At 54.3% G+C, this 14737-nt stretch overlaps 3 protein-coding genes across 13 annotated transcripts; 1 reads left to right on the top strand and 2 right to left on the bottom strand.

The window, feature by feature from the left end:
• Positions 1-41: 41 nt before the first annotated feature.
• On the top strand, positions 42-3050 carry LOC107312564 (magnesium transporter NIPA2-like). Of its 4 annotated transcripts, none has more exons than XM_085546011.1 (6): positions 42-203; positions 377-433; positions 1225-1315; positions 1469-1629; positions 1944-1972; positions 2088-3050. In XM_085546011.1, exons 1-6 carry the CDS (start codon positions 65-67, stop codon positions 2103-2105), a joined length of 495 nt encoding a protein of 164 aa, XP_085402137.1. In that variant the 5' UTR covers positions 42-64; the 3' UTR covers positions 2106-3050. The 4 variants fall into 4 exon arrangements, with proteins under 4 accessions (XP_085402137.1, XP_085402138.1, XP_015715587.1 ...); XM_085546012.1 differs by adding an exon at positions 1042-1136 and having other exon boundaries at positions 1194-1315; positions 1944-3050; XM_015860101.3 differs by lacking the exon at positions 1944-1972.
• A 1084-nt stretch (positions 3051-4134) lies between these two features.
• On the bottom strand, positions 4135-5362 carry TIMM8A (translocase of inner mitochondrial membrane 8A). The gene is made up of 2 exons (XM_015860105.3): positions 5206-5362; positions 4135-4933 (listed from the first exon to the last, which is right to left on the bottom strand). Exons 1-2 carry the CDS (start codon positions 5326-5328, stop codon positions 4772-4774), a joined length of 285 nt encoding a protein of 94 aa, XP_015715591.1. The 5' UTR covers positions 5329-5362; the 3' UTR covers positions 4135-4771.
• An 87-nt stretch (positions 5363-5449) lies between these two features.
• BTK (Bruton tyrosine kinase) lies at positions 5450-13892 on the bottom strand. Of its 8 annotated transcripts, none has more exons than XR_014945605.1 (18): positions 13752-13892; positions 13547-13645; positions 13292-13357; positions 12696-12777; positions 11176-11304; positions 10999-11066; positions 10370-10551; positions 10172-10234; positions 9974-10028; positions 9222-9304; positions 8985-9112; positions 8251-8325; positions 7706-7976; positions 7218-7434; positions 6555-6619; positions 5966-6084; positions 5723-5880; positions 5450-5647 (listed from the first exon to the last, which is right to left on the bottom strand). XR_014945605.1 is itself a non-coding variant. In XM_015860093.3 (18 exons), the coding sequence occupies exons 1-18, from the start codon at positions 13890-13892 to the stop codon at positions 5576-5578; spliced, it is 1974 nt and encodes a 657-aa protein (XP_015715579.1). In that variant the 3' UTR covers positions 5450-5575. The 8 variants fall into 8 exon arrangements, 6 of the variants coding, with proteins under 6 accessions (XP_015715579.1, XP_085402111.1, XP_085402113.1 ...); XM_015860093.3 differs by having other exon boundaries at positions 7706-7877; XR_014945604.1 differs by lacking the exon at positions 7218-7434 and having other exon boundaries at positions 7706-7877.
• Positions 13893-14737: the final 845 nt, after the last annotated feature.

Below are 14737 nucleotides of genomic sequence, written 5' to 3'. Positions count from 1 at the left end.
GCCCGCAGCCCCGCTCCGCCCGTTCCGCAACGGGGGAAGGCGATCGCGGCGGACCGGGGCCGCCATGGGGCCGGCGGGAGGTCGGCCCGGCTTTTATGTGGGGCTGGGGCTGGCGTTGGCTTCCAGCGCCTTCATCGGGGGCAGCTTCATCCTGAAGAAGAAGGGGCTGCTCCGGCTGTGCGGCCGCGGGCGTCCCAGGGCAGGTACGGCCAGAGCCGACCCCGAGCGGGATCCGCCTCCCGCTGCGCCTTCATCGCCCCGTCCCTTCATGGCCCCGTCCCTTCATCGCCCCGTCCCTTCATCGCCCCGTCCCTTCATGGCCCCGTCCCCTCATCGCCCCGTCCCTTCATCGCCCCGTCCCTTCATTTCTCCGCAGGGCACGGAGGACACGCGTACCTTCGGGAGTGGCTGTGGTGGACAGGGCTGCTGTGCAGTGAGTACCCAGAGGTCGGAAGGGATGAGCAGCGCTGGGATTGCTCCCAGCTGAGCCGATGGGGGAAGGGGGGTCCTGTGCCTCTGCTGTGCCCTGCTGAGCTCCCGTATTGCATCCAAAAGGCAGGAGGGGTCAGGAGGAGCACACGAGGATGCTCAGGTTGGAGCAGCTGTGCTACAGGGGATGGGAATTGGCTGACCTTTAATGCCCCTTCCAACCCAGCCATCCTAGGATTGCTGGGCTGTTTGATTTTTATCTCCTGAATGTGTGGGGATGTGGATCTAATTGTAACTCTCGATTGTTTTGAAGCCCTGCTGAATAGGAACTGAGGAACTGGTCTGACTGGGTTGGGTCAGTGCTCCTGACCCTGCTCAGACCCTGCCGTCAGGTGCTGCTCATCCAGCACAGCAGGCAGCACTGATCCAGCAGCTCTGCTGCACCCTTGTCAAACGTGACACTTGATTTACCCTGCAAAAAGCCCTAAGAACCTTTCCAGCAGAGATTAACTTCGAAGCACGTAAAGAGCCAAAGCTCCTTTCAGCTTTGAGGGCATGTGAATATGTTTGTGTTGTTACTGCTTAGCTGGATGGCCACGTGTGGTTGAGGAGCATCACCAGCATCACCATGCATCACCAGGCCTCCTGTGTGTGAGAAGGAAAAGCTTCTGCTTGTTCTGGCTGGCACTGTCCTCTCCTGGTTGCACATGGGAATCTCTGTAATGCCTGCACATGGATCTGTATTACACTGAACTGCTCTTTACTCTGATGTTCACCTGACAGTTTCTCTTGCAGTGGGAATTGGAGAAGCAGCAAATTTTGCTGCCTATGCCTTTGCTCCTGCAACGCTGGTAACTCCGCTGGGTGCTCTGAGTGTCCTCGTTAGGTAAGCAGCCTCAGAACTGTCCTTACCTCACCTGCCACCACTAAGTGGTGAAAGCTGCACTACTTTCCCCTGTCCCTTCCCTCAGATATTCCATTCCTAACTGCTTGGCTTTCCTTGGTTTGTTTGTTTTTCTTGTTGTTTTCATTTTTCCAGCGCGGTTCTGTCTTCTACCTTCCTGAATGAGCAGCTGAATGTTCATGGCAAGATTGGCTGTGTCCTAAGCATTCTGGGCTCCACAGTGATGGTAATCCACGCTCCCCAGGAAGAAGAGGTTTCCAGCCTGGAGTCAATGGCAGAGAAGCTGAAAGATCCAGGTACCTACATAAAAGGCATCATGTCAACTTCAGGCTTGGAAATAACAGTACTGGGGAGGGAACAGCTTGACTAGACTGGAGGGGGTTCTCTATCCCACCACACCCTGCAGCATTTAGCTAGTGCTGGCTTCCCAGGCCTTCTGCTGCCCTCCTGCACAGTGCTCCAGCAGGGCTGTGCCCCCCTTCTTGGTCAGCGTGCCCCCAGCATGTGCTAATGCCATAGGCTCTGGGTATGCCACTGCCCTGCGTGCTGTTCTGTCACTGGGGCTACTGTTCTCCATTCTGATAGAGCCTTTAATTATTCTCTCTCCAAGGATTCATTGTATTTGCTGTGTGTGTGCTGGTGAGCTCCCTTCTGCTCATCTTTGTGGCTGGACCCCGTTATGGACGGAGCAACGTCCTGGTTTATGTTCTGGTGTGCTCCGCCATCGGCTCACTTTCTGTATCGTGTGTCAAAGGCTTGGGGATTGCCCTGAAGGAACTGTTTGCTGGGAAGCCAGTCCTGAAAGAACCGCTGGGTTGGGTGCTCCTGGTGTGCCTGGTGATCTGCATCAGCGTGCAGATCAACTACCTGAACAAAGCCCTGGACATCTTCAATACATCCGTGGTCACTCCCATTTACTACGTGCTGTTCACCACAGCAGTCATGATGTGCTCTGCCATCCTCTTCAAGGAGTGGCAACACATGGTGCTAGACAACATCATTGGCACCATCAGCGGCTTCCTCACCATCGTGTCTGGCATCTTCCTCCTTCATGCCTTCAGGGACATGCCCTTCAGCCCCAACCTCCTGCCCCTTTTCCTGCAGCAAGGCAGGGCAGACCTGCACACGGTGTGGAGGAGCACAGACAGACATCAGTCGTGTCAGCACCAGCCTCTTCTGCACTCGGAGGACAAAAGCTCTCAGAGCACAGAAGAGGAAGGTGAAGGTGTATGAGGAAGCTTCTGAAGCGCTGTCAGCTCCAACCAGCGAGCAGCTCCTCTGTGCAAGGTTGAACTTGCTGCATTGGATGCTGCTGGGTACTTCTGTGTGTGTGGAGGCCAGCGGTTGCCTTCTGCCTGCCTTGGGCATGTGATCAGTGTGACCTCCCACTGTGTGGAATCAGGCAGGGACTGCAGCCTCCTTCACTGTTACAGACATGAGTGCTGAGAACAGCCATGCTGTCAGTACCCAGTGCCTCAACTGTTCTTTCGTGAGGGATCGATCCGCCCTTGTCAGGATCTGCTTCGGTTGCACAGAGGCCTGCAGCACTAACACAGTGCTAACCCTTACTGAAGGCAAAGACTGATCATATGGGGAAGCCTCTGAGTATTTTTCTTAAGAATACTTATTTTGCTACTCTTAATCTTCTAACATGGTGCTGAGATAATGTGGATAGAAGACAAGTGCCTGGCCTTCCAAATGACATACCCAGCAAAAATCCTTTTGTAGACTGATTCTTCTGTTAGAATTTATTTACAGGTTCACATCCAAGAGCAGAATACAGCCAAGGCTGGAGACCTTCAGTGGTGCTGCCACGTGCTGCTCTGGCTCTTACAGTGGGGAGCACGCAGCATCTCTTTTGCAGGCTAATGCTGTATGCAGGTGCATCATCAAAGCCAGCAGTGTTCAGTTACCAAGCAGTTGCTGATGCATCTGTACCGAGAGCTGGGCCAGCACAGAGGGACATGGAGGATTACAGGGGTAGGAAGAAAGATGCAGGTGCTTGAGAGAAACACAGGACAGGTATGGGAGAATGGCTCACAATGGGGACAGGAAGCACCTAACAGTCTCTAGCTATTGAGGTAAGCTTTGGAAAGATGGGCAGATAGCTGTATCCTTGCAGGTTAGGATATGCATAGCTCTATTTAACTCATTCTGAACTCACTCCTAGGAAGGCTGCTGGCTACAAGACACCCATTAGATGCTCCACACACCCTGACTAGCCACTCACAGCAAACTGTCACGCACAGAACTACTTCAGGAGGTTCATATGAGCTCTAAGCCATATGTTAGTAACACAGGTCACTCCATGCTTCCCAGAGCCAGGCTGTCTGCAAACAATGCTGAAACGCTACACTGCGTTTCAGAGGGTGGATTAGTAGGTGCTGGTTGTTTTTCCAGTTAGGAGCTCTGTGTCATTTCCTAGGGGCAAAAGTCCAGAAGACACAGCCACAGGCTTCCCTCCAGTAATCCCCACAGATGACGGTAGTTATAAAGCAGCTGGCTGTATTTTTCCTGTACTTAGGCTCTCTGTAGAAACTATACAAGGAAGCAGGTTCTGATAACCCTTTGGGGAGGAAGGGGAAAGGCCACAAGCATGAGCTTTGATTCATGGGACCAAACACGTTGAGCAATAGTTCAGAATTCACAGCAGGTTGCCTACCCAGAAGACAATTACTCCCCCTCTCTTCTAGTTTTGCAAATAAATAGAACCATTGGGAAGGGGAAGGAATGACCAGAATGCCATATTTCCATTTTTCAGTGACCGTTTACCTGAACAAAGGAGAATTTCGTGTTAGAAATTTGACCCACTTAATATTTATTACATTGACGAGGAGAAAGCAATGAATGGAGCAAGTCAGTATTGAGAGAGCCGTGCTGCAATATGAGAGTTTGCCACTTGGCCACATGAATGACTTTAGGGAAGCCTTTGAAATGTCTTCCAGCAGTGATACTGCCTGGGATGCTCACCATGCCCAGCAGCTCTCCTCGTTAGGGGTGCCTGTGCTGGTGCAGTCCTGCTGCTCTCCTTCTGCACAGCCACGGGAACTGCACGGCTCGACGGCACCTACCGAGGAGGGTTGGTTTTGTGCAATGAAGGTGTGTGCAGCGCTGTTTTAAGGCAGCAGTGGCATGCTTAGCGCTGGGAGCACCCCTGTGGGGATCATCCCCACCACCACCACCGCTTCATGCATGACACCTGCAGCCCCTGTGTCCCGGAGTGAAGATGCTTCCAGGTGATCAGGGGTGGGCGCAGCACAACACCGTGCCGAAGAGCAGCTGGATCCATTGCGGGCTCTCATCTGGCTGGCTGCAGCTTTCACAAGACCGTCATTTAATTAAACCCTACGCCCCGGAGCTGACCTCAGCTTGTCGGGGCAGCAGAGGGACGGGCGCAGGGTGCAGCAGGGCCGTCCCACCGCCCGTTTTTGGGGCCGTTCAGTCGGACAGACTCTCCGAAAAGGCCGATTTGGACTTCTGCGTCTGCTCCAGCCGGTTCAGGATGAACTGACTGGTGTCGATGAAGCGCTCCACGCAGTTCACGAAGCACGTCTCGGCCCGGCTGTCCAGCTTCGGCCCGGGCTTGTCCATGCACTTCTCCTGTGGAGCAGCGGCTGCTTTGGGTCCGGGGGTGCAGCACCGCGCCCGCTGTGCCCCCTTCGAACTCCCGCCCTTCCACCTCAGCCTCATTGGGGCCTCCCCTCCCAGATCAGCCCCTCGAGCCCCAAAGCTCGAGGCAACAGCTTCCATTGTGCCCCCATATCCCCCCCGCACCGCCTCCTTAGGATAACCGGAGGACGAGGCCCACCCCACCGCCTCCCGAGTCTAACCGGAGCCGCTGCGGCCTCCCGCCCTCCCAGCTCTCGACGTACCCAGCAGAGCTCGGTCATCTGGTGCACCAGCTGCTGGAACCGCTGTTTCTGAGTCTCCACCTCGATGAAGCGCTGGAGCTGCGGGTCGTTTCCCCCCAGCCCCCCGCCGGACGGCGCGTCCATGCCGCCACGACCTTCACGTGCCGCGCCGCTCTGCGATCGCGCATGCGCACGGCCTCCCCTTTACTTCCGCCCGCCCCTTACTTCCGCCCGCGCTGCGCATGCTCAGTTTGGCAGGCCCGGCGCCGTTCGGAGCGGTTTATTGTGGGGTTGTGTGGGGCTGCACAGCGGGGCTGCCCGTATCCACGGCCCGGTAGTTCCAGCCACCGGCACCGGGAAGGGCCGCGGTTAGAGCTGCGGTTAGGGCCGCTCACGGCTCTTCGTCTGTGATGTCCACGATGCTGCCCAGCAGTGTGGAGAAGGTGGGACGCTCCTCGGCCTTCTGCGGGGCGACAGGACGGGCTGTGGGACCCGCACCCCGCCGTGCCCGCAGCATCAGCCGCCCCTTGTCACGTACCTCGTGCCAGCAGCTGTACATGATGGCGTAGACCCGCTCCGAGGCCTGCTGCGGCCTGTACAGGCGCAGGCCTTGGATGACGTGCTCTGTGGTCTCGCTGTTGTTAAACCTCTCGTAAGGCATCTTTCCCAAAGAGTAAACCTCCCACATCAGCACACCTGTGGTGGGGATAGCAGGAACACATAGCGGCTGTGCTCAATGGGGAGCTCACTGCCCCCTGAGCCATTAACCCTGTGCTCTTACCAAACGACCACACGTCGGATTTGCTGCTGAACTTGCTGTACAGAAGCACTTCAGGAGGAGACCACCGAACTGGGAACTTGGACCCCATGGAGCTTGTGTACTCGTCATCCAGAACGTATCTGCAGCACATCAACAGATCAGGGCACCTGTCCTCCAGTTCATTTCTCACACATCCACACAACCAGCAAAACCCAAAGGGAATTCACAGCTTTCAGAGTGACCAGAGTTTGCACTCTGAATAGGTTTCAAAAGGCAAAAATGTCCCTTTGCAGACAAGTTTATGTTAGTCAAGGCTGGGAATGAGTGAGTGTGACGTAGCAAGAGGCAAAACTGGCCTGTGGAAAGAAGGCTGCAGGCGGGAGCCTGGAGATGGGGGGTGAAGCAGCAAGAAGACAGGCCAACAGGGATGAAGGATGTAAGAAAGGGATGATGGAAGGATGAAGGATGTTGAGCAGACAGATGAAAGACAGGAAATGGCAGGGTGAAAGCAGCACTGGAGAATCATGGGGGAGACAGACAAAAGTGTGGAAGAAACTGATAAAAGCAATAGAAAATCAAGACAGGAAAGTGACACATGTATCTACCAAACCTGGAAAGGCCAAAATCTGAGACTTTCACAATGCCTTGGTCGTTCACCAAACAGTTGCGAGCAGCCTGTGGATGGAGAGATGGAGGCAGTCATTCCCACCTGCTCCTTCTCTTTTCTCCCTGTACCATCTACAACTTTGCCTCATCTCCATCCATCTAATGCTTTGCCCTGCTTTGTCTGGCAAGGCAGGACCCCAAGGCCTCCTGTTTATCGATGGAGGGACAATTTCCCTGGTGTGATTTTGCTGGACAAAGAAGCATGAGGAAGAGATCAGGTATGGCACACAGTAGATTGCACACTGGCAGTGCCAGCCAGAGGCCTGAAAAAACACATCCTCAGCTTTACATGGGGATTAAAGCTCAGTGTCTGAGCTAGTGGTGCTGCCTGTGTTGCCTGATGCAAAGCTCTGCCCTAGCCAAAAATGTATTACTGTCCCCTGGAAAGATGCCTAGTCCTTCCTTTTCTGCTAACCCACTGCTCAGCAGTGACTTCAGACATGCCATAGTGGGCACCCTGTCTATGCTCAGGTGGGCAGGGAAGCTTGCAGGCATACAGAGAGGCTGTAGATTGCCTCTCTTCACACCAATGGATTAGCTGGACCCTGCCTAGGACATGTTGTAGCTACAGCTGAGCTGGAGTAGTGTCCTTTGGCTACATCCCTACCAGGTCTCGGTGCAGAAACTGCTTGGATTCCAGGTACTCCATAGCTTCACAGACATCTTTGCACATTTCCAGCAGCTCAGCAGGCTGGAACCGCCGCTGAGTTTCCCTCAGGAAGTTCAGGAGACAGCCATTGGCCATGTACTCAGTAATGATGAAGATGGGACGCTGCTTTGTGCAGACCCCATAGAGCTGCACCAGCTTCTCATGAGATAGGTTCCTGTGTTGGGGGCAAGAAGGGCATTTCTGAGCATTGCAGGGGCAAGCTGCAAAAGCAGCATTGCTGAATAAGAAGAGGGAGAATTGGGCAGGGAAAAGTGCTCCTGGAAAGCTCACTGGCAAAACCAGCACAAAAAGTGCAGGCTCTTGAGGCGTAGATTCACTTTGCAATGCATGAAGCCACCTGATGCTGTCCCTCCAAACCATCTGGGAGTGCAGGTATTCTGACAAAGATATATGCTGCACTGACCCGGGGGCTGCTCACCACTTACATCATGACTTTGGCTTCATCGATAAACTCGTCCTCTGACATGGAGCCCTCCCTGATCATCTTGATGGCTACGTTGTATTGACCTCTCCATTTCCCGTACTTCACCACGCCAAACTGCCCTGTCCCCAGTTCCTTCAGGAAGGTCAGGTCCTTCGGGTCAATCTCCCACGACCCTAGGACAGAGAGAGTGAGTGTGATGAGGGTGCAGGTGCCCTTCCTGCAGGATGCTCCCAGTCTAGCTGCTCCAAGAAGGGCTCATAAGCATGTGCTGCCTGAAAGAAAGTGCAGAAAGACCATAAGCATGCCTAAAAAACCATCACAGAACATTCACGAAATCCAAGACCTATTTATCCAGGGGATAGACTTGCATGTCTCTTGGTCAGTGCTGTGCCAGAGGGCCAGGGAAAGGATTCTAGGGAAGACTGTGGGCCCTGCTGTGGGGAAACTACCAGGACCTCAGCCCCAAGGAGTTCCTGCAGATAGAACACCCAAGCATCCTTTAGGTCCTGCAGCCAGGGAAACTTCAGGAAGCCTGAGACAGCTTACCATAGCCCAGGCCAGCTGTGGAAGGGGCACTTTTCCGGTGTCGAGACACGGGATACTTCAGTCTGGATATGAGCCCTGAAACACAGAAAGGTACACTGCCACACAATATTTACCCATGATGTTTCAGCAGGGAACACAGGCCTCCTTCCTTCAGCCCAAGAAAAGGAGGACACTGTAAAGTAAAACCTGGTGGCCTCACTCTGTCCCTATACTTTCTTTGAGCCTGTCACAGCTTCTCCTTGCTTGGAATGCTCTTGTTCCAGCTTTTCTTGGGACGCATCCTGCTATCTCCATTCCCTTTTTGAGAGATACTTTATCATCTGCAAACTCACGCTGCTGGGTAGGTTAAGAGGGACAGGTTCATATTTTACTTTTGTCCAGAACAGAATTGATTGAAATTGCATCAGTAAAAGAGAACAATGTTGCTTTGCAGCCTAGCGAGGGCTGTCGATGACAAAGCATTATTGAAAGATGTGTGGTGGGTGTAGAGGGGTGCTTGATGGATGCTGTCCTGCAGGAATTCAGAGGGGGTGTGAAGCTCCTGGGGATGCAGCCCTGCAGAGCAGAGGTGTGTCTTCCAGGCTGTTTTGCTCTGCTGAACCTGCCATTGGGCTGTCCCAGGGCAGGGGGATGGTGACTGTACACCTTATGTGGAGCTCAGGTGCTACCAGCTTAAGAAGGGCATTAGGTTCAGGCTATGGCTGCAAGCTCTGCCTGCACCCATGAGCACTCACCGGCAGAGTTGTGCTGATGGTACATGATGAGCTCTGGGATGGTGCTGAACAGGTGCTTTTCTGCCAGGTAATACTGATTCTGAGGGGTGCAGCATACAACATAATGGCGGATCATCCCTTGGGGGTCTCTGGAGAGACAGTGCATGGGGTCAGCAGCTTGGGAAGGGCGGGCAGAGAGCAAGAGGTGTTTGGAGGAGCCCTCTGAGATAGTAACAAGCAATTCTTAGATCCACTTACACAGCGGACTTGGCATAAACAGAGACAGTGTATTTCCCTGTCTTGCTGGTAGAGTCTCGGACAATGAAGCCCCCTTCTTTACCCTAAAAAAAACAACAGGGGGGGAGGAGGAGGATAGGATGGGGTATTTGTGAAGTAGTGACCATAGCAGACAAGAGGTACAATCACAGCATGACTGGAGAGGGTGCAGTGAATGAAAGGAGTCCTGCTTGTGGCCCCTGCTTTGGGGCACCTACTGACTTACTTTCCAGGAGGAGGTCACAGTGGAAAGAGACAGGTCCTAGAGCTGTTGAGGTGATACAGGCTGCAGCGTTCATTTGTTTGGCCCCCAGGTAGTACAGGCTAATTATACTGCTGGGCTGCAATGCTGAGACCACAGGGCTCTCAGTGACCTAAGTAATTTCTGGCCTGGATCTAGCCAGTTCTATTCTCCTTGTTAGCTACAGAGGAAGGGGCAGTCTTGCATTGCTCCTACACCTACTGGCCCTCAATATCCACCGCATTTAGAAACATGTCATTTCACTGGAGACTGGTTTACCCTTATGGAGGACTGGGACATGTTCACAGCTGGAAAGGGAGGGAGGAACACATCAAAGGAGCTGTGGGTACTGGCCTGCTGTCTGATAGCTTAGAGATCTGCTCAGCTTTCCCTTCCCAGTACAAGCCAGGGTTGGCCCATGCTACATGTGAGGTGACGGCAGCAGGCATAGGTCATGTGCGTAGAAGACCCAGACCTGGGAGTCAACACTTACCTCCTGCTTCAGCAGTTGCTCTGCTTGGCTCCGAGTGATATTCTTTGAGTACCACCTGGAACAGGGAGGGATACAACTATCAGGGCGACCCCCAGGCCAGCCCTGTTCACATCCTGGCTTGATCCTGACCCAGAACAGGATGTAAAAGGTCTCCAACTGAGCACAACTTGCCAGATCGCCACACTTTCTCCTACTCACTCATAAATCTCCAGGGAATTGCTGGTTTCGGTGACATAGTTGCTAGGGATGTATCCTTCCCTTCTGCAAGAGAAAACAGAGTCTGAGACCAGTTGGGATTCCCCAGTGTGAGGTGGGGGTCCCTGGGGCTGCCCTGGGAGCAGTGCTGGGATAGAACACAGCTGCAGGGTGAATGCCATGGATAGTGGGAGCTCTCACCCATTTTTGTCACGGGCTTTCCACCAGGGCAGGTGGCTTTCCTCCAGGATGAGGTACTCCTCACCCTTCTGCAGCTGCAGGTCCTGCACATTCATTGGCACGTAGTTGTACAGGGCCACCACCTTTTTCATTTCGCCTGCTGCACTGGGGGCTGGCTCAGGGGGCAGGGGCTTCATCACCATCTTCCTCACGGCAAGGGAGAGCAAGGAACACGGTGAGGCTGGCAGGCATGCTGTTTCCTGGGCAAAGTCCCTCCCCAAGCCTGGCCAGGTTAGCACAGCATTCCATCTCAGCTCCCACATTGAATTCCACCAAGAGACTGACCCATCCCAGAGTTTTTTTACAGCCATATTTCCTTCTTGGAGTCCTGTCTTCACCAAAGCTAAGATTTTTCCCCTGAACCTTTGGTCTTTATCCTGTATCAGGGTTACTCTCTTTCTCAGCTCCCCCTGGGGACCCTCAAGGTGAGATCATTAAATGTTCCTTCAGCTTTTTGGGCTCCATCCCCTGGTTCAAGCCCCCTTGGGCTCTAATTTGACATCCCCCTCCAAAGCCAAGTTCTGGTCTGTAAAATTCTGCAGACTTCTCTTTAAACACTTTGGAGCAAACCCATGTTCACTGGTCCTTACCGTGTCCTCCTCAGGAGTGGGGGGAAGAGGCTTCTTTGTTTTGCGATGTGACCGCCCAGCTTTTAAACCTCCACAACACAAAAACAAAGGTGAGCACAGATCCCTACCTGTGGTGGGCAGGTGGGAAGTGATCACCAGGGCTGGCAATGGGCAAGGGGAGGGTGCCCAGTGTCTTACTGCCATTCCTGCTCTCCAGGATCTTGCAGCCCATGGCGTTCTTGGCTGTCTGGGAGCAGCACAGGTACTGGCCATCGATCCAGAAGCAGGGATGGTACTTCTGCACCAAGTCGCTGTTGTATCGGATAACTGCAGCCAAGGAGGGGAGATGCGTGTGACTCCAAATGCAGATGATCAGCCCTAGTAAATTATTTCACTCCCTGCTTTCCCACTGACACACAATTACATGGCCCTGCTGCTTGGGTTTCCACCAGCTAGCTGCTCTTGCCTCTGTGCCATCAAGCTGCTAGCCAGGGGAGGGCCAGCCCTTCCCTCTCAGATTTGATCAAAGCTATTCAGCAGCTCTGCAAAAGGACATGAGCACATCTGGAGGGCCAGGTCCTGCTGCAGCCAGTCCTCCTGCATGTCCAGCATCCCCCAGGCTGTCTGTTGAGGTCCACAACTCACAGGGCTTTTGAGCCTTTGGTGCTGGACCTGGTTTTCCTGTGGGCAGAGCAAGATGCACCTACCATCCCCTGCCTGCTCAGCAGCCTTCCTTGCTGGGGACTGCTCCCAGACTTCTTGCTGCTCATCCCCACGCTGTGGGACACCTGGATGTGCCTAAATGCCACCTCAGCATGATGGCCCACACTATCTCCACTGCCTGCAGAGAGCCCTGTCTCTCCAGGAAGCAGGATGTGGGCATCCCGGCAGCAAACAGCCAGTATTTCTCTCTCTCTTTCCCTGCAGATCCTGCAATGGCTTCCACTGCCACCACACCATCCTCCTGGAGTGGGGAAGTGGGGCTGGCAGCTAGGCAGAACAGCAGGGCTCTTGTGAGATAACTGACTTCCCTGTTATCAGCCCGCTCTGCTTCCTCCTTGCTCAGGCAAACTTCCCTGTGTCAATGTGAGCAGCTAATCTAACCCCACCAGCATAAAGCAACAGAAAGATACACACACACACACACACAGGCAGCTCCATCAGATTTTGGCTGACCACAAACAGCTCAGCCCCTCTGTTAAGTGCTGCAGCAAGGAGCTCACAGCTCGAGGAGAGAGCAGCTCCTCAGCAAAGCATCAGCTCAGCAACACCACATGGAGCTTGGAATGAGCTCAGAGATGCTGCTGGGCTCCTAATACACTTTTTGTCCACATTTCCTTCCTAATGCAATGGGGGCTCTACCCTCCCCTTGGTGGAGCTCTGTGGCCACATCTGCCATTTCCTCCTGCTCTCAGCGACTTCTGAAGATGATTGAACTGCTCTGGAGCAGGTTTGTGGGATGGCAAAATACCTCAGACAATGCTGTAGGAATAAGTAGGAGGTGAGTGCCCCCTCTCCCCAGGCTCACGCTAGCACAGGGATGGTACAAATGATGCAAGCAGGGGAATAGCCTTATGACTTTGCTCGTCATGGGAGCACTTTCTGATAGAGCTCTCTCCTCCGCAGATATGGGATATCGTAACCACGAGGCAGCAAGCCCCCGGAAACCCAGCGCTCTGAGTCACACCGCATGTGCAGCCAGGTGCCCCAAAACTCACCGCTCTTCAGCTGATGGATCCAGCGTTTGCGCAGCTCCTCTGTCGGGGAGAAGACATAGAGGGGCCCCTCGTCATACACCACCTGTAGTACACCAACGTGCTCAGCACCAGGCCATGGCTCATGGGGGGAAATAGGAGAGCAGAGGCTTGCAGCCACCCGGAGCAAAAGCCGTGCCGTTGTGTGCTGGCCCCGTGGTGCTCATGGAACCATGACAGAGACGTTATAAATAAGCCCCTTCCCCTGAGACTTTCCACTTCCTTCTCTAACTTTCATTGTGCTGGGTGCCAGTGAGCACGAGCAACTGGGCTGGGGGCTGAGTGAGCAAAGAGCATCCATCCCTCCAGGACTGGCCAGGGGACCAAAAATGGCAGGACAAAGCTCAGGGCCAGCATCCATCTCCTTTTCCAGAGAGCCGCCCGATTCCTCACTGCCCATGAAGGCTCATCAGCCTGCCCCACACAGCAGCAGGGTGTCCCCAAAATGATGCTGTGCTTATCCTCATGTCCCCCTGCTCTTCTCACCCCTGCTGCAATGCCAGCTCCTACCCTGCAGCCAGCTGAAGCAGAAAGGTGAAGTGAGCACGATGAGAACTAACCTGAAAGGGGTAGGGGAACCGCTCAATGATGGAGATCTGCTCCATGTTGTAATCCTCCCCTTTCCTCTGGAAGAGAGAGGGAAAGATGGACACTGACATCCTGCAGCTCAGCTGCTCCCACAGCCCTTGCCTTTCTCCTGCCCCGTGCTCTGTGTTGGGCTGGACATCAGTATAGTTTGGACTGTGTGCACAGAGCTCCATACCAGACAGCACTGCCCCAAAGAGAGTACAGGGGACAGCAGCAGGGACGCTCACCGGGACCTGCCGCTCAGGAGGAGGATTGTTTTCGGGCACCACCGTCTCCACACAGGTGATCTTCTCAATGTCCACCGAGCCCTTCTTGCTGCCTCGACGCTGCAAGAGACAAGACTGGTTTGAATGATCCCCAAAGCGGGGACCCGGGGACATCCTCATCCCCATGCTTTGTGCTGGTGTGGGGCCAGCAGCCCCACAGACTCACCCCACGCTCAAAGTCATACTCGTAGTAGGACAGCTTGCTCTCTGTCAGCAGGAACAGGCGCTTCTTGAAGTTGAGGGGAGATGTTTTCTTCTTCTGCTGCGAGCGCTTCAAGAAGATGCTCTCCAGGATGATGCTGGCCATGTTGGCTACCCCAACTGCTTCCTCGCCGTGCTCCCCGGGTTGCTGTGTGCAGGGTGACACTGACACAGCTCTTGCTCAGCCCAACACCTGCCTGCAGCCGGACCTCGCACACATACAGGGTATTTATGGAGTGACTTCTCCCTGGTTACTTCCCCCTTGAAATGCCATGGTGAGGACCAAGCTGCCACCCTACAGGCTCCAGCTCCAGCTGGGTGCTAGTGGCTAGATGGGAGGGAGCTGGGGAGGCCGTGAGAAACACCGCCTCAGGGAGGAGCATGGAGGCCAAGCTGTGACACCCAGCACCCTCCCTCCTCCTCTCGGCACTGCTGTGTTTGTGTGGGCTGTTTCCTCCCACTGAGCTGCCTGGGCTCTGCCTTGCAAATGGGACAGCTGTGGGGGCAGGTCCACAAAAAAGCCCCAAATGCTTGCAGTGCTGTGCTGACAACAGCCAACAGCAGCTCTAGAACCATCCTTCCCCACTCTGCAGGCAGACAGTGCTGAACTCCTTTCCCCATATGAGCCAGGCTCAAAGTGTTTCCTTTAGCCAGCACTCAGGTGCTTAAATCCTCCTGCGGCCCCCACCAGCACAGCTTCTGACCCTCTGCAGGAACGGGTCTGGTTGTCTGTAGCACCCTGTGGCTGAAGGTGTGAGGTGCTCCCACGGAGGGCTGTAACCAGCTCCTGGTCTCACTGCTGAGCCACATGGAGCCACTACTGATCCACACCTCCCATTACCTTCTCTGTGCTTCCTATCCCTTCACCTCAGGTTTGTTCTCTTTTCCCTGGAATAGTGGGGTCAAGCTCCCCGCTGCACATCTGTGTAGCCCATCTGCTCACCACAGGGA

This window comes from Coturnix japonica, chromosome 4 (assembly GCF_054131305.1).
Source record: "Coturnix japonica strain WE chromosome 4, WE-NBRP24, whole genome shotgun sequence".
Taxonomy (NCBI): Eukaryota; Metazoa; Chordata; class Aves; order Galliformes; family Phasianidae; genus Coturnix; species Coturnix japonica.
The sequence above is the reverse complement of the archived record's forward strand: the minus strand, read 5'-3'. Positions and strand labels throughout refer to the sequence as shown.

Bases quoted from the DNA above. Each gene is read 5' to 3' on its own strand.
- LOC107312564 (XM_085546012.1), top strand. From the start codon at position 65: ATGGGGCCGGCGGGAGGTCGGCCCGGCTTTTATGTGGGGCTGGGGCTG. The intron at 1,137-1,193 runs ATGGGAATCTCT...ACTGCTCTTTAC, and splicing joins CTGTCCTCTCCTGGTTGCAC to TCTGATGTTCACCTGACAGT. The intron at 1,316-1,468 runs GTAAGCAGCCTC...TCATTTTTCCAG, and splicing joins GCTCTGAGTGTCCTCGTTAG to CGCGGTTCTGTCTTCTACCT.
- BTK (XM_085545985.1), bottom strand. From the start codon at position 13,892: ATGGCCAGCATCATCCTGGAGAGCATCTTCTTGAAGCGCTCGCAGCAG. The intron at 10,235-10,369 runs GTGAGAGCTCCC...TTTCTCTTGCAG, and splicing joins AAAGCCCGTGACAAAAATGG to AAGGGAAGGATACATCCCTA. The intron at 10,029-10,171 runs GTGAGTAGGAGA...TCCCTGTTCCAG, and splicing joins AATTCCCTGGAGATTTATGA to GTGGTACTCAAAGAATATCA.
- TIMM8A (XM_015860105.3), bottom strand. From the start codon at position 5,328: ATGGACGCGCCGTCCGGCGGGGGGCTGGGGGGAAACGACCCGCAGCTC. The intron at 4,934-5,205 runs GTACGTCGAGAG...GCTGCTCCACAG, and splicing joins AGATGACCGAGCTCTGCTGG to GAGAAGTGCATGGACAAGCC.